Source organism: Zychaea mexicana (assembly GCF_025766255.1).
Source record: "Zychaea mexicana strain RSA 1403 chromosome Unknown BDB00scaffold_79, whole genome shotgun sequence".
Taxonomy (NCBI): domain Eukaryota; kingdom Fungi; phylum Mucoromycota; class Mucoromycetes; order Mucorales; family Lichtheimiaceae; genus Zychaea; species Zychaea mexicana.
Window position 1 is genome coordinate 30458 of NW_026516742.1, and position 23121 is coordinate 53578.

Here is a 23121-nt window from a genome sequence, read left to right on the forward strand (position 1 = left end):
GCAGGGTCGCTAGAGGTAATCTTTATGTGGGTGCTGACGAGTCAACGACATGAGATCAAGGATAGTGATGGATGCACATATACATGTGATGTACACTGTTTTAACTACATACCCATGACAAACAGATAGAAAGCATTGAAAGAACTTCAGAAGGATGTGTATACAAATTTTTCTATGACTGCGATGATGATAACGGAAATCCAGGAACATGGTCACCGTATGTTGTTTTATTGTGTTTTATAGTACTTTTCACACTGTTTATACACTAGCCTGTGCTTTTCTTGCAACAGCGTCTTTTAATAAGCTCATAGAAAATTACTGACATCAAATATACTGTAAAACGGCGGCCCTGGGTCAATAATAAAATATATCTGGGAGAAGGGTGGGATGAGGGGAATGGATAAATGCAAGACCATTTTAGTAACAGACACTTCATCGCACTTAGCAGCATTCTGTTTTGTTGTATCGGAGAAATGCATTTTTTTGCTCCAGACGAACCGTTATCTCTTGTCAGAGATTCATTATCTCATGTATTTACTTGTAGCAGCAATTATTAGAGACCTTTCCAACCCGTCGGCGATAAAGTTCTCCTCCCCCCACGGGAACCGGGGAGAAAAAACAACAACATGATCAAACTATTTGTGGTCAGTCATCATAGTGTTATTATTGGTAAAAAGACATGTCTGCCTCTTCATCTTTTGACAATCACATCGCTAACTGCTACAGAAAGGGCTTTCTTTCAACTGCAGTCCACTTATGAGAATTTAATCGATGTTTTTCCTTTTTATGGGCTTCAGATAATGTCACGATTAATCATGGAGCCTGCTGGCTGCCGTTACTTTAGTCTGCCTTCTTTCTTTTTATTCGTGTTTGATGCTTTAGCGCGCGTGGTTAGATAGCTCTGTGAAGATGCGATGTAGGACAAGAATAGCGCTGCTATTTTGTTGATAGAGTGTTTTTTGACGTTCAGTTGACGGGTGGCAGTCGGTGACAGCACGACTTATTGCTCTTCATATGATAGCGTTGAACAGGACTTTAGCGGTGCGTATGGTATGAGCACGATTCTCGCGGATATACGAAAAAAGAAGAGAAATCTATGGAGATGATCAGATGCTCCTTATGGTTATTCAAAAAACTGTACGGCAGCCAGGTCTTCTTAGTCGCATCAATAACCTCCCCTGTAGTATATGGCTTGTATATACTTTCTCAAAGTATCAACAAGTGATTATGTATAGTACCTTCGACAATACTGCTTCTCCCTCCGAGCAGCATAGTTATCTTCAACAATAAAAAACTTTGTAATCATTATTGCCAAATGTGTCGTGGCTCTTAAATCCACCGTCGATAGCGCCAATAATTATGCTTATATAAAAATTACGAAATATTCTTCGATCCGTATATGGCCAGTGACTCACCATTAAACTCGTGATGAGCCAGGAAGCACGGAAACGTTTTAGAAGTAATTGGAACTTTGCTCGTCTTTTAGCTATCTACTAACGCTACGTACTCGCCAAGGCCAGCTAGAAACACGGTGTGAAGGCTAGAGCGTTCTCAAATGGTGAGAAAACGCATTAAAGGTTTGTTAGCTGACAGTGTAAGTCTTTAATCTGTAATATTGTAAGCGAATGCAATTGTCGATGGTTCTCGTACGACTTGGTGGTAAACATGATACGGATTTTAGGTGCGATATAAGAGGGCGTCCGTAATATTATTTGCTGTATATCAGTCAACTTTACTTTACCCAACTTCAGCAAACTAATCGATGTCGGATGCAAAATCCTATATACGTCAAAGCGATATGTTGCTGTGGTAAACCACACTACTTCGAGATTGATCCGGACAACTCAACCCACTCCGCCGTCTTCGTAACTACTATAATGCAGTAGAGGGAACACCCCACACACGGATAAACCAATATAGATTATACATAAGCAGCACCATATCAATAATTCCTCAAACATGGGCCACAATCGAGAACAACTCAGAACCAACCATTGTGTAAACATTGCTCTGTTCTCGAGATAGTCAACACTTCCTTTCGATCTAAATATATGAATTGAGTGAATCGTACGTGTCAAAAAGCATGAATAAATTCCAACACAGACAAAAATGACACTACATCAAGGAACACGCTGCTCAAGGCAAAGATAGCTCTGTACACTCGGAAGACAACATCCATCATCAAGGCATCCAAACTCCACCTTTCCATTCTTCCTCGTTTTGAAAGATTCCAATATCCGGCGTGTCCCCGATTTTTTCATCAGTTCATTCAAACGGAAGTCTCTACAGCATCTCCAACAGTATATAAAGAATCGTGAACTCGTTCAATAAAATCCATCTGATATTTGACTCTCACTGTAATTTCATACTGTATTTTATTTTCTCTTTTATTTAATCTCTTTCTCTTATCTCTTTCCTATTAACGATCCATGTTTATCACAGTTATGGCATTCTGAAAAGTAATGGTCTGTCCTCCCGAAGAGTACACGCATTGATACAACCCAGTCGGTGTTGGTTTTGTGAAAAGAGATGAGGCGTGAATCCGGGTTTCTAGCTACGCCCTAGAGATCAGAACACCGAAACTGTGGCACTGTTCTGCACGAATACTTGACATCGGTTGACCGATAGCAAGTGCTATTTGAAAGGACAATAAAAGGGCTCAAAGAAGCACCACCCATAAATAGTTCGCGGGTTCAAGTTTCTTTACTACGATATCATCTTGCAGGGCACACAAGCGAATTACACCGAGTGTTCAAAAACTATCTACAACCAGACAAACACAGATTATTTATTTTAAATCCACTTTATCCAGGTTTCAAGAACATTTGATTTAACTGTTTGTTTCGTGTCACGCTTAAGGTATCGCTATATCTCGAACAGATGAATAAAATTACAGTAATCAAAACAACAGCCAACAGGATGCTGATAGTGGTGTATGGGATGTTAATGCGCCTATTACAATTATTGTTGCATGGCGATAACTCAAGGACTATCAATGCTGACGATAATAGCTCAATTACAGTAATCCAACAACAACACTGCCATCATTAATCACCAACCAGCAGCAGCATCACCAAGAAAGAAGCGTAACCATACCATCACTTAATCTTGTTTGCTTATCAGCAGCTACGTATATTACAGATATCTCGACATCCTGAAAGCACCCGTTTTAACTCGTATTAGTCTTTAGTCTCTTATATAAGCTTCTTGCTACCTTGCTGGGTTGTGATAAGCTCTGAACACTTGCAAAAGGTTACTTGGCAAAAGCCAATATAACTACATACGAAAAGGTTATGTTTGTTTTAGATGGAGTTAGCAGGTTTGCAGCCTTTTAAAGTAAACTATATATCGTACTACTTTCATCTCTCGTATACACATTTTCATTCATCAGCTTCTTTAGTGTGCGATAGAAATGATACCCTCTTTTTGTGGGCTTCTGTTTTCAAGCACTGGAGACTACGCTGTACTTGAATACACTCAGGCTATATTATGCTTTCAAAATATGGACACCTGCTCTGTGTACTTAAATTGGTGTCCGATGACCATTCTTCCTATGATGACACGATCAGCTACATACCTCCTCACTAGTTCATTACAGAGACCTAGTGCATTTAAAGTAACATATATTTTATTCTCAAAGTGACTGAATGTTATGATAACTTCTGATTGATGTATATATATTAGTATGATATTACTACTTTGTCGGTTAAGCAGGACGATTTGTCAAAGAGCATGTTTGGAAAGAGCTAAAGCAACAATTCCAGCTTATGCTATTGGGTTAATACGCAATTGAATACTGCGCAGGCCCCAAATACCGAAGCGCTTGATGTATTTGATTGATTCTCCTTCATCGTTTCTTAACTAATCACCCAAGCCGAAAGGCCCGCATGTATTGACGCAAAGCAAAGCGGCGGGGCTCACGACCGAAGAAGATGCGTAACCGCACAAGACCCGTGGTTAAATGGTAGTGCTCTTTTCTGCTTTCAAAAGCTATATATAATATCGTGTCAGTAAACGAAGGTTTATGAGTCGTGATGGTGAGCAGCGCTGCTTCCTTGTTTTCATCCATGACAATATATGCGCCTAAGCACCTCTCATCCAGGAAACGAAAACAGGTGCATGCTCTGTCTTTCTGCTGCTGCTGCTCTTGTGTCACGGCCATCATATACTGGATCGGAGGGAAAGCATCTGAGTGGAAGAAGGGGGCCTCGGAGAACCTAGTAAGGAAAGAATCAATTGGTAGCTGTGTGCGTGCACAGCCTGCTCTGTGTAAAGCGTGTACCTTTTTTCCTTCTTTCTTTGGTGAAGTGCCGTTTTCACTTAATGTGTATATAATAAACAGGAACAAAAGATGGCTGAAGTACCTACCATTTCTATAACCAATCCCGAACTCGAGAGTCAAGACTTGAACATGACAAGTCCAGTGACGCCTTCACCGCCCGGATCGCCCACTGTCTTTGACGTTGTAAAAAACATGGAAGCCCTCGATAGGGATGATATGTATGAAAACGACCCAACAGCAGCCGATTTCCCGGAAACACCCACACCTACACCCAATCACGACCACACTGCCGATAAATCGGATAGTCAGGTCGCACCAGTTTCTCAGGAACAAGAACAACAACACCAGTCGCCGCATCCACCAGAAGAATCAACGCCAACAACTGAATCTACAACTCCTACAGTAACCGAAAGCGATCCACAAGATCAGCCGTCTCTAAACGTTCGGGAATTCTATCAAAACAAAGCAATTCTGCTTACAGGTGCAACTGGCTTTGTTGGCAAAGCGTTGCTGTGGAAATTACTCTCACTCGATGTACGCAAGATCTTCATTCTACTGCGAACAGGCCAACGCCGACCAGGTTCAGCTTTTCAGCGTATCAAAGAAGACATATTGACCAATAAGGTACGTTGTAAGAGGGGGCGTGTGATGATAGAGGGCTGCAAGGAGAGTGAGGAGGGTCAGAAGGGGTGATGATACAAAGCCTGGGCCATCTATTTTTTTTATTATGCTTGGATGAGAAAAGAAGCTGACAAGACGAGGAATTATGTGTTCCAGGCATTCGTGGCGTTACGCCGATCCATGGGACCAACATTATTTGATCGAATGATAAGGGATAAAGTATGCGCAATGGAAGGCGACTTAGCCATGCCAGGGTTAGGCCTATCTGAAGAAGATCGCAAGACGTTGGTCAAAGATACCAATATCGTTTTGCATTGTGCTGCGACAGTGGATGGAAATGAACGTCTTGATATGGCAGTCAAGGTAATTTGAAAAAATTAAAAAAAAGGAGACAGGGAGACGCGAGGAGGGTTTCGAGAAAGTTTTCATGGCAAAACAAAACTAATTTTGATATCGATAATGGTGATAGGTCAATGTGTTAGGAACGCTTAACCTTATCGAATTGGCAAATGAATGCATGACACTTACAGCCTTTATCCACCTGTCACCGCTGCAAATGGCGCCTGGATCATCCGCATTCGAAGATCGTCTATTGCCTATACCCTCACAAGAGTCGCCCCACGTCATTCTATCTACTATTTTGTCCTCTAGTTTTGAAGGTATGATATACGTTTGCGAGCTTCGCAGCAAGAGAAAAGAGACTGACTATTAATGATAGATCTACCTGCTATTTTCGACGATTACAAACGATACTATCCCGACACTTACTTGTTTTCAAAATCCTTGGTCGAGCATTTGATTATAAGTGAAGTGGAAAGAAAGCGGAGCAACGGAGGATATCAATATCCAGTTGCGATTATGCGATCCAGTCCCATAGGTCCCAGTGCGAACGAACCTTTGGTTGGATGGGTTTGTATCGTCTTTTCCGGTGTCTTCCCACTGCTTATCGACAATGACTGGAAAAACTAACAAAAGCGTACCATAAAATTACAGGCAGATGGCGTCAATGGCGCCAACGGTACATTGTTGCTTACAGGGCGGGGTGTAAGAGTAATACAGCCAGGAGGCGGTAATGCGAATGCTGATATCGTACCTGTCGATTTCGTCGTACGAATGATACTTGGATGCGCCGTCAGCATTACACCACCATCATCTAGTGCTTTTGATACGCCAATCCCAGACGTAGATGCATTCAACGAACAACGTAGCAGTACACCAACGCCATCCACGGTATCATCACCAACCAACTCAACTGCACCAGCAATAAGAGACTCAGGGTCATCTGCCGAAGAAGCAACGTCAGTAAGCCATATGTCCATGGAAAGCCGTGCTTCATCAAAAACCTCTGTACGTCCGTTGAGCATTGAGGGGCCTATGGGTGCCGTGTTTCCATACATGTATCATATCACAACTGCCAACATGCGATGTTTGCCTTGGCGCATTGCTTATGAACCTATCCGACAATATTGGACAAAAGCAACCAAGATCAATCTGCCTCCCGCACAAAGCTACTTTACATCTAGCGCCGGCGGACTCAATCGAGCACGCACGGTGATGAACTCCATCCGATCGTATATGGGCAACAACGGCAACGTACCACCTACAGCATCAACGTCATCCGATCGCACGAGGAAGAGAAGTTCACAACAACGACTTAGTAGACAGATCGACAAGGCGACAAAACTGTCATGGACAATGAAATCGTTCTACAAACCATCCTCCAACAACGCTGTCGATATAAACGCCGCCGGTCTACGACGCCATTTGCAGTCGACAGAACTTGATCCATATTGCTTGGTACCAGAAGATGCTGACCACAGTTTTTGGGTCAACTATTTTCTCAACGCCAGTTACGGTATCCATTATTTCATTCACTTAGAGCCAGATCTGCGTTTGCCTGTCCCACTTTCTGGATGGAGCTGTGCGTTGCAATCATACGATTATGTACAAGGCAATGACAGTGTACGACTGATTGATCGGCCCGCACAAAGTGCTGTTTTTACGGCAGATCAAATTTCTCGACGTATTGGAAGAATGGTTGCGCAAGTCAAGGATGCACTTGAAACAAACGCAGTGTCACGAACACCACAGGATGATGAACGGTGGTTAGGCGACATGGATGATAGCTTGGATGACTGGTGTCAGGATGGTGCTGTGTTCAATTCGGATAAAGAGATACGCATGGTATTGGGTAAATGGCGCAAAAAGGTTGGAAGTAATGACGATCGCGTCAAGATTGTCGTTTTGAACGATAAGCGTGTCAATCAAGCCATCAATCAGGTAAGCAAAGCAGAGATATAGTATACACCGGCGTCTATGTGTAATTCGCTGTAAAGCTAACCAAGTCCGCGATAATACATATAGATCACAGTGAATGCGGGCGTACAGAAACAGACTGCTGTGAATGAAGCTATGGTATGATTCGGTATCATTATGTAGGAATGATACAAAAAAACTGATAGTGCTTTGTTAGAAAATTCTGGTGCGCATGAGTGAACGAACACAACTTCAATTCGTCTGGTTCGCAAGCTACTTCTTAAAGAACCTCTTTGATGACATGTTTGATAATGTCCGCATTCAAGAAGAGAGCATTCGTCGAGTAAGTCATTGTTTGTACAATTAAGGATATTCGCAGTTGCTAATCGATAAAAAGATTCGAGCTGCTACCTTAGGCAAACGTGTCGTTTATGTGCCTGTTACGAAAAGTATTCTGGATCCGCTCTTGGTATGGTACATTGCTATTCGCTATCATCTGCCTGTACCTGCATTCGCCTGTGATGAAGGTACGGATAGTTTAAATTTTTGCATATTATTTTTCGTGCAGCAGATAAAGTAGTAGTGGCGACAGTGAAGTTAACGGAAATGTATCAACTATGCAGCACTTGCACAACTTGGGCCCATATCCGACATTTACCGTCTAGCAGGTGCATACTATATAAAGCGAGACAGACAGAAACGCTCACCACTTAACACTGCTGTCATGGCTGCATATACTCAAGTTCTGCTACGTGAGCACGGGGCACTGTCGATATACATGGAAAAAGCACGAAGTCGAACCGGAAAATATCAAGAGCCTTATGATGACGGACTCATTGAGATGGTTGTTGAATCCACCCTGCAATCCAACCAAACACGGTCACCTGCAGTATCTCGCGTTGCAAGTCTTGAGAGCAACAGCAACAGCAGTCCACCTGCATCACCTGACACGCCGAGCTCCATTGGAAGCCCAACAATGAGCATTGACAGCTCAACAGGTGGCAATGGATTCACACGCAAATCGGCCCACAAGGACGTGTTTATCGTACCTATCAACATTACATACGAGAACATGCCCGAATTACCTTATTTGCTGGATGAATTATTAGATCAGCATCAGCCAGCCTCGGTAAAACAATCAAACGCTCCCGCGCCTCCAATGCAAAATGTGATGCGTCCAAGTGAGGCCAAAGATAAGCGAACCAATGCTCTGAATGGACCCGACGTTCAACGAAAATTTGGTCGTGTTTTGATGGGTATTGGCCCGCTCGTGAGTGTGCAGGATGCTGCCGAGGAACTGCAGCGTTCAAGCAGGTAAGATTTTGTTGAGGAAGGGCGAATTAGAGCAATATAATGGTGAAATGGGATACTGATTCATTGAAAATTTGAAAAAATCCGTAGTGGCTCAGTCGTTGATCCCGCAGAAGAATCGATGCTTGTGAAGAAAATTACCGAGGAAATTCAGACGAATCAACGCAAGGCATTGATCGTATCACCTGTATCACTTGTGGCTAGTATTATTCTTTATGGTCGAGCTACTGGTGGCGTCTGCTTTGGTAAAATGAAAGATATGGCAGAATGGCTCCGAGCTGAAGTTATCATGCGAGATTTTCAAATTGATTGGCAAGGTAAAAGACAAAGAAACGATGTATGCCTTAGATTTCTGTAATGATTGACGTATCCATATAATATTATAGAGGGTGAAGATGTGGATGCAGTTGTTTTGTATGCGTTCCGCCTGTTGGACGAAACCAAAAACATCATTGTTGAAGGCAAAGAGATTACGGATGATACAAATATCCGCGTGAATGATCACGCTGACAATGTCATGACACTTTCGTATTATGCCAATCAGGTAGGACATCTTTTTTTGTGCATGTATGCGGGAAATTAGGTTATTATAGGCCGCTAAAAATCTGTGTGCTTGTTTTGTTACCTTAGGCTACTGATGTTTTCCTGCTGGACGCATTCTTTGCAGTGGTGTATTTGTCTTTCACAGAAGACAAGGTTATCGAGGACGAGTTCATGGATCGTTTCCGATTCCTAGCACAGATGCTTGAACGAGAGTTCGTTTTGACATGGGACATTGATCAGGTACGCTTTATAAAAAGACAACGTTACAAATGACACGATACTTACAGAAATTCCACTTTTTGTACCTTAGCAATTCAACAATGTGCTCAGCATGTATGAAGCACGTAAAGTGATTCGACGGAGTAGAACCGACGAAACTGGCACCACATCACACTTGATACTTGCTGCCAATATGGAAAGCAACCCCGTACGCTACGAGCAACTGATTTTCTTGGCGTCGCTCTTATACCCAACCATCGACTCGTATTGGATCACATCCTGTTCACTTTCTGCATTGGATGCGGTGCCAATGTTACCACGTAGTATTGTGCCTCTACTCGCACAATGGATTGCTACGCATTTGATCACTGGCCGGCGAACCATCTATCGCGAAGTCTTGTCGACTGAGTCGAGCCGGACTGCGGCCGACATGTTCATGACATTGGGCTTTTTGACAGAGATCCAGGCCAAGGAGAAACTTTCACCGGATGCACAAATTCTTTTGCATGAACTTGGTATCCCGACTACCGAGATGCTCATCCAGCTCTCAGGGCAGAACAGCGATGGAGGCCAAACCGAGGTTTCCCCTGTCGACCCTGAAGGAATGATGGTAAGTATTGTTGACGCTGTTGATTGACAAAACATGACGCAATATGCTGACTGAGAATTATCTGCTTAACAACAACAATGGTAATGATTACAGAAAGCACTCATGGCACAGATCCAAATGAACCGAGCCAACTCTAACATGGCAGATTTATGCCAGCAAATCGATACGTATCGTCTGGGTGCAATGACCCAGCGCGAGACGTTCCAAAATAAACAAGTGTTCCAGAAATGCTTGAAGCAGATCAAGGGTATCCTCCAAGCAAACACAGCCAGCTTTGCCAAGAAGCGGCAAGTAGACCTACCAGAGAACGAAGAAAAGCTCGTGCAGCTGGTGTATGCACTTCGTACAAGCAGCGCCCCTAGTGTAGATCGATCCTCCTCTACAGCACAAGCACGGGCTTTACGGCGAGTCTCTGAAGCTTATAATTTACGACATTACTAATCTCTATATAGGGTTTCTCTCTCTCTTTAAGTTGTATGTGTTTTTCCTCCCCTATCTTTGCTTTGTGCCATTCCACAACCCCATATATACAATTCTCTCTTTCTTTCTCTTTCTTTTTCTTGTGTGTAATATTTTTTTTTAATTTTCAAACAAACAAACTTCAAGGATCACAATGCTATCTCATCAGAGTGCTGCTGTGGAGTAAAGGAAAGCGTAGGCGGCGGAGTAGGATGACACTGATCAAGTTGCATTATGGTAATATGCACAAGCATGTACGTATTTAATATGTGTGGTGATATGGAAAGAGATATGTTGATGGCTTGGGCTTGCATTGTTTGTATGCGCCTAAGCCTCGATGGGACTACTGAAAGTTTTTACACCAGTGCTCGTGGCAGAAACGAAAGACATCGACACCACAATCGCCGCAGAAATCAGAATAGCGTTGAAATGCAATAGCGTTGTCGTCGTCTTCGTTGTCGTAGTATGTGTTGGTGTTATTATGGACGCTTCTAGATGATGCTGATGTGGTAGACGAGGAAAGCGGTTGGATTGGTGGTGGAGATTGACAGCAAGGTATCGAAAATGAAGGTGATGATTTGGAGGTAGTAGCGGTTGTGTTTGCAGCACCTGAGGAGGGTCTCGGCTCGTCGTCGTTTGGCTGGTGTCTATCGTTTTGAAGCATTGTGCTTCGCAGTGGTTATACGATACTATGTGCAAGTGAAAGAAAGAGAGCAAAGTTGAAGGAGGGTGTTTGCAAAAGAGAATGGAAGAAGGAAAGAGAGAGGGGGTTGTACACGGTTGACTTAGTGGAAAGGAAATAAAAAAACAGTGCTGCGTATGATGGGCTACTCGCCTCTCCCTCCTTTCTTACAGTGTACACACATGCAGGCATTTCGTCTCCCCTAATGCTCTCATGGGGTCACCCATCATCCTCCCTCTTAATGAAGCTACTGCGAGCGTGGCAATTGTATTGTAGATGAAACAGATGTACTTTGTTTATTGTTTACTTTTCCCAAAGTATAGTGAGAAATGGGGTCATATCAACTGTTTGTGTATATGAAATCTCCCATGACTTTTGTTGGGTGGGCGATATGGAAAAAGAAAAAAAAAACAGCTGAAACGGAATTACGGAGCATCCTGATTTAGCGAGCGACAATGAAAGCCATGCGGTGTCACAGGCTACATTTTACGTTTGTTTCAACTCTTCCGGTTTCTTTGTAAACACTTGTTATGCGCTCAATTGACGATATACCACGAGGTATCAGTCATTTACTTTTCTGGATTACAAGCTCACAATAAGCAGAGTTATTTTCTTATCTGCATTTTCTTTGGATCGGTACAGACGATGCAACCAAAAAAAGAATTCTAGATATCATAGATCACCAGTTCGATCTAGAGATTTACTTAAAGCATCGCGAAGCAGCAACGATTCGAAGGGAAATCACCAAAGCAGAAGAAGCATTACGTGATCTAAAAGCAGCCATTGAAAGCGGTAACCTACAATAACTGCGATTCAACTCGCTCTAAGTTTTGCATTAGTTAAATTATGCAAAGAAGCAATTGTGCATGCTGACCATCAATGGTTTATAGAATCAGCAGCAACCGATACTCCACATTACACGCGACGATCTGCTGCCGTTGCTTCGGCTGCCACTTTGGCCAGTGCCCTCTATCAGTCATACTTGCCTAATGGTAACAAAGCCACGCAGTCGCGTAGTGGCCAAGTATTATATGGACGACGAGCAGATGGTGTCTATGTGCGGTAAAGCTATAGATATATACGGCTACGATATTAAGCCATGCAACTGGTTGTACAAAAAACAGAAGGCATCTGACAACTTCCTTATCAACCATTAGTTTATCCTGTCCTGCATGTAAACGGGAGGATTTTGCTAATCGTCAAGGATTTCTGAATCATTGTCGCCTGGCGCATGATCTGGAATTTGGCCCATACGAACAAACAATGTTACGCTGTGGAACACCTGTGGATGAATCTGAAGTGCCACTTGACGATCCTGCAAGGTCGCGACCAGTAACTATGCATATACCCCCTGTCAAGTACGAACTAAGATTCAATTTTTATTGAATACGATCGATCAGATACACATGTTATGTACTTACAGTCGGATGATTTTTCTGCTTATTAGAATGAAGAAGAAGGAGCGCGTAAGTTTCTTTCGATCGTGCATTGGCATTGACATCTGTCAAATGTTGACCGGAGACATTTTCATTCTATAGCCTACGATCAAAGTGTTTGAAGAGGATGTGGATTTGGAATCGGATCGTGTGACACAAAACGGTACAGGAGAAAATGTTATACCTCCGGCACCACCGCCACCACCGCCACCACCATCAACATCACCATCATCATCATCATCACCAAGATCATCGGCTCATCCTACACAAGGATTGAAATCAATACCGGATACCGCTACTCAAGAACAACAACAACAACAGCAACCATCAGCATCATCGTCTTCCATAACGTCATCAACTGCTCAAGAGGAACAACAACAACAGCAACCACAGCCAATGGAATCATTTGCTGCAGCAATGTCATCATCATCTGCCCCATCTACGCCCACAGGTGGCGCTGAGACAGGCTCACGATTTTATATTAAACGCCAAGTTGTAGTTGGAAATGTCAGCAAATTCATCCTCCCCGAAAAGCGGGACCCTACTCTGAACAAATTTACGCATAAATGGATGGTTTACGTCGTCGAACCGCCGCAAGCGCAAGAAGTATCAAAGTTTATTACAGGTGTACGATTTCACTTGCATCCAAGCTACAAGCCGCATGATGTTGTCGATGTCACAGAACCACCATTTCGACTTACACGCTTGGGATGGGGCGAGTTTCCAATACGTGTCCAACTTTTCTTTGTCGATAAACGGAGAAACAAGAGCGTGGATCTCATCCACCAGGTCAAGGTACGATTGCTTTTTGGTTCTTAAGCGTTCAGTAAATTTCTTTGTAGAATAAGGTCGAAATTATTTAACCTTTGCAAAAATATAAATTGATAGCTCGATTATACGCATTCGGGTCGCCAAATGCTAGGTGGTGAACGGATCGTCGAGATCGAGCTAGATAGAAACACAGACTTCAATGATGTATCTACAAAACCAGTACCACGAGCAACATCAACACCGCGTGAAGAATTAAACGCCGAAGATACCAAGCAGCAGGCAGCAGCGATAGGTACGATGAAAATTTATTTTGTCACAAAGAGCTAGCATAAAGTCTCATACGAACGTATTCTCAGCATCGAAACAAAAAATGAGTTTGCTGCATGGAATCCTGAAAGATAGCGTGCGCAGATTGCCCATCATCCGACCAGGTATGTATTTGTAATTGGTCCATTTGCTTGCTCTAAATTCCTCAAGACAATTCATATCCTTTTCATATATTTAGCATCGCAACAGAACATATCAGTGCTGCCATATACCTGCGCAATTGGACCAAAACAGTATTTTTCATGGTCTGTTGGTCGTCGGAAAGCTTTGGAGGTAAACCATTTTTTCTTTCCTTCCTCTTTCTGTCTCACACACCTCCGATGATGCAGATGGAAAAAAACGACTAATAATTATCTTATTTAAACACTACTGGTAGTGGCATCGAGCTCACTTATTGCGTGTGAAGGTACAGCAATGCGCATTTGACACTATGGATCCCGTTTTAAGATCTGCAGGTGCTGCACTATCTACTAAGGACGTTATCCTCTGGTGTCGTGAAAATCAATTTACGCCACAAAGGACGGATATCAACCCAGATGATCAAATTGAACAAGATACTGTTGGCTTTGGTTATTGCAAGTTCTGTGGCTGCTACCGTGGTCATCATAGTACGGATGATGCCCATTGTCGTCAGCGGCCTCAGGGATGGAATCCACGAAAACGGGCATTAAATGGCATGTCTAGTGTAGATACTTTGTTGGATAAACTGCCGGCTGGTTGGGACACTATATCAGAAGCAGGTAAGCGATTCTTCAGAAAGAAATAGTGCCAATACGAAGTTTCTGGGTAGTTACTCAAGTCATTGTAGATGATATGGATGTGGATATTGGTTCCGAAACGACAAATACCGGGGAAAGTAAACGAACTAGTGGAAAAGCATTAATTGAAACAATACGTGAAAGCATTCAACAAGAGAATGGGATTGATGAAGGACACGTGGACTGGATTTGGTCTGTTATTGCTCAACTACCGCTCAAGGGCGTAGTCGCAAACGCCATGATCCAGGATCGCGATGGCACGTTGAGAGGCCCAACACGAGATTTTGAAATCGTCGAAGCCATGGATCAACGATTGGTGACTGGTAGCTTATTTGCAGGGATGGTCAGGGTGTTTCTCAAGCGAATACTTCAATCGGCTCTGGATGTATATCAGAAACAGCGTCAGCAGGAGCAAGAGGAGCAGGAGCAAGAGGAGGAGGATGATGAGGAGGAAGGGGAAGAGGATGAACGAGGAGAAGCACAGACAGAGAAGCTGCTGGTGCCTGTGCATATATACGAAGGCATACTACAGAATCAGGAATTTGATTTCCTCACAAATCAGTATATGGGACCCTCATCCTTGTCATCTTTATCATTAACAGAGCAACAGCAACGCGAAGATATTGTGGGGAATAATCGAATAGATTGAGATTATTTATATGTAAATGTGTAATTACTTGTACAATAAAATAAGAGCAAAAGAAAGCAAATGATTCAATGTAGAACCAGAAAGGAGTATTTGAAGAAGTAGGACGAGGGCACTTGATATCTCGAGGCCCAGCCGGAGGAATACCTTTGCTCTGCGGATATGGGTGGTGGTGTTAATGTTAGTGTTATACAAAAAAAGTTAAGGGATTATATATATATGAAGAGGGGTTGGAGGATGAGCTAAAAGTGAGGGGAAGTTTTGTTTCTGAACAAATGAGAGAGGGGAACAAAAGATAAAGCAAAAAAAAAAAGATTTAGAGAAGACCCACATTCCGCAGATTATCATGAAGACAAATATCATTTACTGCAGACATGACAAACTTGATCTGCTTGGTGTCGGTGGCACAGGTAAAGTGCGTGTATATCTGCTTGGAATCAGCACGGGTATTCAAGGAAACAAATCGATTAAGCAAATATTGGCACGCTGCCTCATATTTGCTACCACCCATGTAATCCGCAAAGTATTTAGCTAGCGGGCTCCGGGGTAACTTTTCTGCAAACAGATCGATCTTGTTCAAGAACAAAATGATCGATGTCTTTGTGAACCATTTGGAGTTACAGATAGAGTCGAACAAAGTCAACGACTCTTGTAAACGATTGATTGAGGAGTCCTCGACAAGCACCTGGTCGTATTCGGAGATGGCGACCAAGAACACGATTGCAGTAACGTTTTCGAAGCAGTGGATCCACTTCTTGCGCTCGGATCGTTGGCCACCGACGTCAAACATACGGCAGGTCATTTGGTTGATGACGAAGGTTGTTTCAGTGATGCCAGTGGTCTTGACACGTGATCGAAGAACGTCTTGATCACTAGGCATGTAGTTTGGATCGCCAATACGAACAATCGAATCAAAATAGCTATAATTTTTTTTATAGGTTAGACTCCTGTTTTTGCTCGAGTATTTATGATAAAGATATGCCGCATAATATCAGAGAAGAACGAAGACTCACTATCTTGCCGAATCATTAAGTTGATATTCATTACTGCGACGTACGCATTCACGTACACTACGGTCTTCCCATAACGATGCCAATGCTTGGACCAGCTCTTGGCTCATCATCTCAATCTGGGGCGGTGCCTCCAGAATCAATTGTCGGCTGGATTCGTTTTGTGAGTTTTGGAATACAATACCCAGGGTTTGCATCGCTTCGAGTGTAACTCGCATGGATTGGATGGTGTTGCTATAGATGACTTCTTTGAAGCCTTCGCGTTCGTCGGATGTATATCCACCATCGTGGATTAACTTCATTTGCTTCAAAATAGTGGATTTTCCAGACTCTCCAGCACCTGATGATATGGATAAAGATGAGCCTCCAATCTTCAATTACTGACAGCTTTATAGTTGACCGTGGTACATACCTAGCAGCAACATTTTGATTTCGGAACGCAAATTAACTCGATCACGCTTGATTTGCGAGTCGATCTGATTACTGCGCTTGTTTTCTTGAACACGTTCAGTAGATTGACAGCAGCCCATTTTCGTTTATCGTTTGCTTGTGTGTGGGTATTAATTATATTTTGGTAGATGTGCGGTATGAATAACTTTGTAATTAAAGGTGAATAGTAGTAATTGTTTGAGATTTAGAAAGTAAAAAAGAGGCGCCTTTTTCATGCCGTTGCACTAGGTCGCATTTATTCAATTTTTTCTGCTCTATTTAGGAGCTTTTTTCCTCTTTTGAATGGGTGCATAAGTTGATAGGAGGGATGGGGAAAGATGGGGAAAGGAAGATCAAAAAGCTGCGAATAACTCGAGCTTCTCGTTTTACCTTAAGATGGGCATGCAGTCCAGTTAAATCTCTTCCGTGTTCTAAAAGAAAGCATCCATTGGATTCTCATGCTTTTTTTAGCGCGGAAGAAATGTGGTGATCAAAATAGGAGTGTAATCCGAAGGGGTGGGTGAGATAAAAGAAATGAGAAAAAGGGTATCTGTGGACGAAGGATGAAAAAAATAAGGGAGGTTCCACCCTTGCACAAGATGCGTGAACGGCCATACACTTGGCATTATGCCCATCTGTAGGGTTTTGTTTGAGATTTTGACTATATTCTTTTCCTTATCTTCTCCTATACACCAGCGTACGTACGCTTACTATACACAAACTCACATATGGATCGCCACCAATAGTGACAATGACTATCTTACTCATAGTATTCACCAGCTGCTCCACGGGTTTCGATCCTTCTTCGCTGCTACCTTTCTTTTCGATCCATTCGCCTCATCAGTTGTCATCAGCGATCCCCTAGGTTGGATGGCATATACCTTTGTTGTGGTAGTTTGCTTTTAGAACAGCAACAGCAATAAAGGCATCGAGAAAGCAATACCTAGCAGAGATCCCTTGTGTACTTGCCCCTCTCATGTCAATTTTCTTTCTCTCTGTATTATCCATTTTGCTTGCCGAGTTGGATTCTCCTGCCCACATGAGTAAAAAGGCTGATACCTCGTTTTTTTGCTAAACTGTCTCTCTCTTTTGGTCTGATGTGGATATTATGTATATGTATCACTATGTGAGTGTGTGAGTGTGTGTGTGTGTGTGTGTGTGCGAGTCAAGCCCTGCATCTCGTTCTTATTACACACAGGCATACACTCACATTGTTTCGGCACAGGAGGCTTCTCATATTAAACCAGTCTACCGAGTGGATGTGAGAGAGAAATGAAATTACCTACATTGTGCTGCCCTCCAAAAAAAACCTGTTCCCTATTCGGAACAATGCCAGTGCATCCAGAATCTCTCACTGCCTCTTCTATTAAGTATTTGAATCGAAGAGAGTGCGTGAATGTGAAGAAAACATCATGGTAAGGAGCAGTGGAAGATGAGGAGGAGTCCCTTTTTTTGCATTTTTTTTCACTATCTCCTTTTCACGTAACCCTCCCTTCGCTCAGTAGCGTCTTTCATTCTCTTTCTCGTTTTTCTTCCGCTCAAGCAGCGATAACCCTACGCTTTTACATATAACGATTATTAACACTGTGCGTAATTTTTAGTTATCGAGCCTACAGGGTTCGATTGTTAGCACACGGAAAAACAACATGGTTTTTCTCTTATGATCCTGCTCTCACGGATACGCAGGCTCGCCGGTAGTAAAGGGATAGTTCTCGGATGCATTTACCAAGCACTTTGTGCTTTACCGTGCAAATTACGATGATAACGGTGACGATGATGGTACTCTACACCCTAGGAGCGAGCGGAAAGGAGGACATATAATTTATTACCCGAGGAGCAACTGTAGAACAGAGGGAGATGAGGAAGTAGAAGATCATGTAGATTAAGAACAAGAGGGAGCGATGATCATGACAGAACGTGCTATATAATCTAACAACTTCTACCACGTAGTAGTTATAAGAGGAAAATATCCTCTTCTTGCAACTGCCATTCTAGATGTAGCAATAGGCACATTTGCTTACACCGCCGCCTCCTCCTGGATTGCTGCCGTTTCATGCAAGTATAGACTTTGAGAACTGCTTGCAAATAGATATATGTCGAGTTATCCTCTCTCTTCCCGGACACTAGCACCGTCATCGTCAATTTTAGCTCTTTTCTTGATCAGCTAGCTTTGACCAATTATGATTGGAGTTTTTACTTTTTTGATCCCATTGCCATCAAGCACGCTTGTTCATGAGTATTAGATTTACTCTTCCCTCCTAACCTATCGTCAGAAACCCGGCTTACTAATAAATTACAAGAGATCGTGCTAGAACAAAGGCAAAAAACGCCATCATCGGAAATGAATTGCATACAAAATATTATTAGCTTGTTGATACGTATCGTTATTGGAAATTCTTTATTCTCGGAGCATTATATACACGTACACGTCTATAGTAACCCCTTATTCTACATCTTGTTGTTCGTTTCCAATCAATAATAATGAGACCCCTTCCGGTATTCGTCCTTTTGTAGCCTAGGAAAAAAAAGACTTGAAACAAAAAATAAGGTTAAGAGTTATAATTATAGTGATCCACAGCCGGCATTCAGGGTGCCGCTTTACTTTTCACTCAAAAGAAGAGGGCTGCATAACACTGCATGAGGTATACGTATTTCATGGGGTCATTGTTGTTAGTGAGTTTTAACGCATACATACAGTACGTAGTGTAACTTGCATTTTTGCGGAAAAAACCGTTGAGCTGTTACTTATTACGGCAGTAAATCAAGTATCTAATAACAATTTCTACACTTAAAATATATATGTGGGATATCAATTAGAGTCTCAGAAGCAAAGGACTCCAGTTCCATTATCAGTACAGCTTACTCATTTAAAAAGTATACCTTATTGTTAAATTGCTTAATATGTTGTTGGGCTCGAAGCAAATTTGAGTGTTACTACTGCGCCCGCTACAGTAACAGTATTACCATAAGTATTCATATCAATAATCTACCGCTTATTATTAATATGTTGTTCAATCTGAAAAATGCATAGGACTTGGTGTCCTTCGCTACATAAGTCTATTTATATACGATATAGAAAAGGCATTGCGAATGTTTAGCGCACTTTCTGCATATGTGCTTTTTTTAACTTTGTCCATTCGATATTGCCAATGTCTATCCTGAAAGGCAAATGCGGGCTACAGCCATGGGAATTGATTCAGCTGGCACAGGCCTCGGTGGTTTCGCGATAAGTACTATCATATATGGTAAGACTAAACTCACTGTTTGTGGATACGATGCCATTGAGGAACATTCATCTTATTGAAGTGTTTGAAATTGTTTTAACTGGAGGCATATGTCATAATCCGGAGATATGGCATAGAATGGCATGTTGCATTATCGATTTTAACTGTCTATGATAGGAGTTACAGTGGTCCCCCGCTTTTTGCAGCAGCGGTTTTTGGTGGAAAAAACTGCAAAAAGTGGGGAACTGCAAAAAGTGAGGATGAGTATGAGATGTTACACAGACTGAGTCTATTATGTTAATCAAGTGTCAATGATAGTAAACCAATTAAAAGTGTCGGTGCTGTGCTGAGGCTACTTATTATAACTCAACTCTTATATAAAAGGCTGTCGTCTCACTCTTGATGTTTATATACTGCACTATCAACACCTCCACACCACTATAGTAAAAGCGAAATACCAAAAGCTTACTGAATAGCAAAACGATGCTAGCTATCAACATTACATGTAGATGTCACTGGTTCGAGACTCTGTGTCCCAGGCTCCCGAGTTAATAGCGGAAAATTGCAGGTCCCCATTTTTGGCCTGCAAAATGCAATTTTATTAAGTGATGAGCGGGTGTGCTCCAAAAAAATCTGCAAAAACTGAGGATCTGCAAAAAGTGGGGCTGCAAAAAGCGGGGGACCACTGTAGCCCTTTGGGAGCTTTGATCAACGATCTCCTTCCAAGATTTTACAAAACAATCTTACCTAGTAGGTCACCCATTCAGCTATCTATGTTTAAAATGACAGGCTTTAATACTTGGATTGCTGGCTCGGTCGTAGACCTCATGTGCTATTTAGCACCTGTAGAGTATTATATTTTCCGAGTAAGTAGGAATCAGGTTTTTTGTTATAATTACGCATGCCCCCTGTGTGAGCCACATTAATATCTTATCTAAGACTTCGTAATAAAATAGTCGGTTAAGCATCAATCCATAGTACACACAAATAAAGACCACGGCAACCAACTAAACACAGTAGCAAGAAACAATCCATAAGTATTATGTAAAGCATGGAAAGCTTCGAGTCTGTTGATCCAGTTTAAGAAAAAGCTGAACAATGAGCCTATCAGCAGATACATAGCGCGGCCACACACCAGCTAACTCCGACCCGATTACATAACATAACGACGTCCTTGATCAGTGATCATAAAACATAGTTTATCCACAAGCTAGATCAATAGACATGGCCGCCTTAATACATAGCTATCATATAATATGAAGCTTGTTTTTATTGTTGGAATAAAAGATCATCCTAAAGATACTTCTTATATGTCTCATTACCCATGTTCTATTATTATGTTTAAGCTCATTCATTTCAATTCGAACAGTATCATTACATAATGTTGCAGGTGATGTCAGATCTCGGCCGATTTAACGATAGGTCTTATGTTTCCAAGGAAGAACCATATTGTCAAATTTTCAAATCATTGAAGCTTTCTAACTTTTTTACAGGTTTTTTCTTTCTATTGTATGATTACGATACGCTCTGAAGAGCCACAATTAGTTCAAGTGTAGTAAAAGATCACCCGTGATACTGTCGACGATGATGATACCTGGACCGATGGTAGCTGAGCCAACAAGTTCGCTATCTATATTGCGAGTGCGTCGATATGAAGAGTGATCTTACTGAGCACAACCCGCATTTTTTATTCCACACACAGATACATGAACAGCACTGCTTCAGAATTTATGTTGCATGAGACGAAGAGAACTGGCAAAGTTTTAAAAGTAATTGATTGCTGACTCGTTCTGTCAGAAGTATGATGACGGTAACTCCCTTTGACCACATTATTGGGCAATGATCTGACGGCAAAGACAGTAACCAGAATAGAAAATGGCACTAAAAATATCGCGAAAGCACTTTGTGAGTTTGTTGTAAAGACGATCACTGACGGTGGTAGCTTTTCTAAATTCATTGTGCTACATATATGCCTTTTCTTTTTTCCTCACAATGTGAATAACCGGCCTCACTTTGGCTCCCTTATCCAAAGTGTTATCGTTGACAAAGCTACGGATTTCGCCGTCAATGCGAACTCTCTCTGACTTCTCCAAATGCTGCCAGCACTTGATCAACGGGCTTGGATGTCGGCTAAGAAATACGACCATATCCCACACATTAGATTATATAAACACAATAGCACATTTACAAATAAAAATTTTAATTACTTTCTCGACAAATGTTTCAGAGTTGGGATAGAGGGATGCAGGCTGAATCGTCTTTAGCAATGGTCCTTCGCAGTAGACCTCGTTGACGAGATCCCAGTTCTGGTTGAGATTGTCTTCAGACGCCGATTTTCGGTGATAGAGAATTACTTTGGCGCCGTCGTCAGCTGAATCTCCCCGTATATCCAAAACCATACGGGGATCAGCCAGGAGATAGATCACGCCATCCCGGCTTTTGTAACCCCATCTTTGATTTTGTGCATCGACAACGAGTTTTCGATCGTACTGGATAACAGGTGTGTTGTCATGTAGGGCTCCTCCACGTACATCAAGCACCTTGTTGGAGTTCTTGTTTACAATAAATCCATCCTATATAGTTGTTAAGAAAATGCCCAGTTATATGCGTGCGGAATTTTTCTGCCCCTTGGCACTCCTACACATTCTTATTACCTGGTAATACCATAACTGATTGTCTCGATCATCAGTGTGTTTTGGAGTCCATATCAGAATCTTGGTATCATTCTGTAACGATTCAATCGTTTTTGTTCAAGTAAGCAAAAACTCTTTGTACGAGAGATGTTCTTTCTCTCACCTTGGTATAACCGCCGTCAACTTGAGCAAAAGAATGAGCTTGATTGTCCGTGTTTCAACGTTTTACGTTCTTTCCCCCACCCCTTCACTCCTTGCAAATTCCTTTTTCTCACCGTCAATGACTTTCCCATTTTGTCGTGACCGAATGTAAAAATACCCTTCTGGAAAGTCGGACATGGTGGCAAAGAAAAAGACAGAAAACAAAAAAAGTGAAACGTTAGGTATTGTATTCCTACTATCACATACGTCAGTGTGGCAGGTGGAAGTTGAATTCATATTCTACAAGTGGCTACGCACAGATGACATCTTTTCTGACTAGTAGCTATTACTTTGTATCATTTCCGATTGCTAGTTATTGTAAAGGGTGGCCAGTGTGTAGCAGTACTGTGACAAGTAGAATAAAATGGACCATCCTCTTTCCGATACCCATCTTGTTACAACTAGTCTTTGTTTCGTCGGGCATCAATTTACAGCGTTCTTTATCCCTGCCTGAATCATTTGCTTGACAGGTGTCAATTTGTGCCTTTTCGACCAGGTTTGACTCTTCTCTTGTTGCTAGTTTTCACTGGCGGTGTAAGTTGCTTACTGTAGATATATGGGTACTGTCTAAGAATATTAAAGATATTAAATGCGAAAGCAGATAATCCTTCTTGTTGCCATATAATACAAATTCTTCAATAGAAATATTAATTTTAAAAAAAGGTGGTGCAGGGTCCTCCTGATTATTCTTCTTATAATAATT

At 42.1% G+C, this 23121-nt stretch overlaps 4 protein-coding genes across 4 annotated transcripts; 2 read left to right on the plus strand and 2 right to left on the minus strand.

Moving 5' to 3' along the window:
• Nucleotides 1-4351: 4351 nt before the first annotated feature.
• On the plus strand, nt 4352-10283 carry BDB00DRAFT_875847 (male sterility protein-domain-containing protein; the record flags this gene model as incomplete). The annotated part of the gene is made up of 14 exons (XM_053127409.1): nt 4352-4906; nt 5060-5266; nt 5373-5562; nt 5622-5812; nt 5897-7183; nt 7268-7318; nt 7377-7502; nt 7557-7686; nt 7783-8473; nt 8561-8787; nt 8857-9014; nt 9101-9253; nt 9324-9842; nt 9936-10283. 14 exons carry the CDS (start codon nt 4352-4354, stop codon nt 10281-10283), a joined length of 4833 nt encoding a protein of 1610 aa, XP_052976145.1.
• Nucleotides 10284-11471: 1188 nt separating this feature from the next.
• BDB00DRAFT_931609 (uncharacterized protein) lies at nt 11472-14990 on the plus strand. Its single transcript, XM_053129044.1, has 11 exons — nt 11472-11541; nt 11626-11775; nt 11874-12045; nt 12141-12341; nt 12431-12449; nt 12522-13214; nt 13308-13482; nt 13547-13621; nt 13696-13790; nt 13894-14257; nt 14326-14990. Exons 1-11 carry the CDS (start codon nt 11514-11516, stop codon nt 14922-14924), a joined length of 2571 nt encoding a protein of 856 aa, XP_052976146.1. The 5' UTR covers nt 11472-11513; the 3' UTR covers nt 14925-14990.
• Nucleotides 14991-15237: 247 nt separating this feature from the next.
• Nucleotides 15238-16461, minus strand: BDB00DRAFT_769815 (G-alpha protein; the record flags this gene model as incomplete). Its single annotated transcript, XM_053119838.1, has 3 exons — nt 15238-15841; nt 15935-16271; nt 16344-16461. The coding sequence occupies 3 exons, from the start codon at nt 16459-16461 to the stop codon at nt 15238-15240; spliced, it is 1059 nt and encodes a 352-aa protein (XP_052976147.1).
• A 5187-nt stretch (nt 16462-21648) lies between these two features.
• BDB00DRAFT_790714 (ricin B lectin domain-containing protein) lies at nt 21649-22556 on the minus strand (the record flags this gene model as incomplete). The annotated part of the gene is made up of 5 exons (XM_053120984.1): nt 21649-21714; nt 21792-22157; nt 22239-22310; nt 22381-22418; nt 22493-22556. 5 exons carry the CDS (start codon nt 22554-22556, stop codon nt 21649-21651), a joined length of 606 nt encoding a protein of 201 aa, XP_052976148.1.
• Nucleotides 22557-23121: the final 565 nt, after the last annotated feature.

What these genes read in the sequence shown, in the direction of transcription:
- BDB00DRAFT_931609 (XM_053129044.1), top strand. Translation starts at nt 11,514, where the DNA reads ATGCGCTCAATTGACGATATACCACGAG. An exon ending in AATTGACGATATACCACGAG is followed by an intron (nt 11,542 to 11,625) that starts GTATCAGTCATT and finishes GGATCGGTACAG; the next exon opens with ACGATGCAACCAAAAAAAGA. An exon ending in GCAGCAGGCAGCAGCGATAG is followed by an intron (nt 13,483 to 13,546) that starts GTACGATGAAAA and finishes ACGTATTCTCAG; the next exon opens with CATCGAAACAAAAAATGAGT.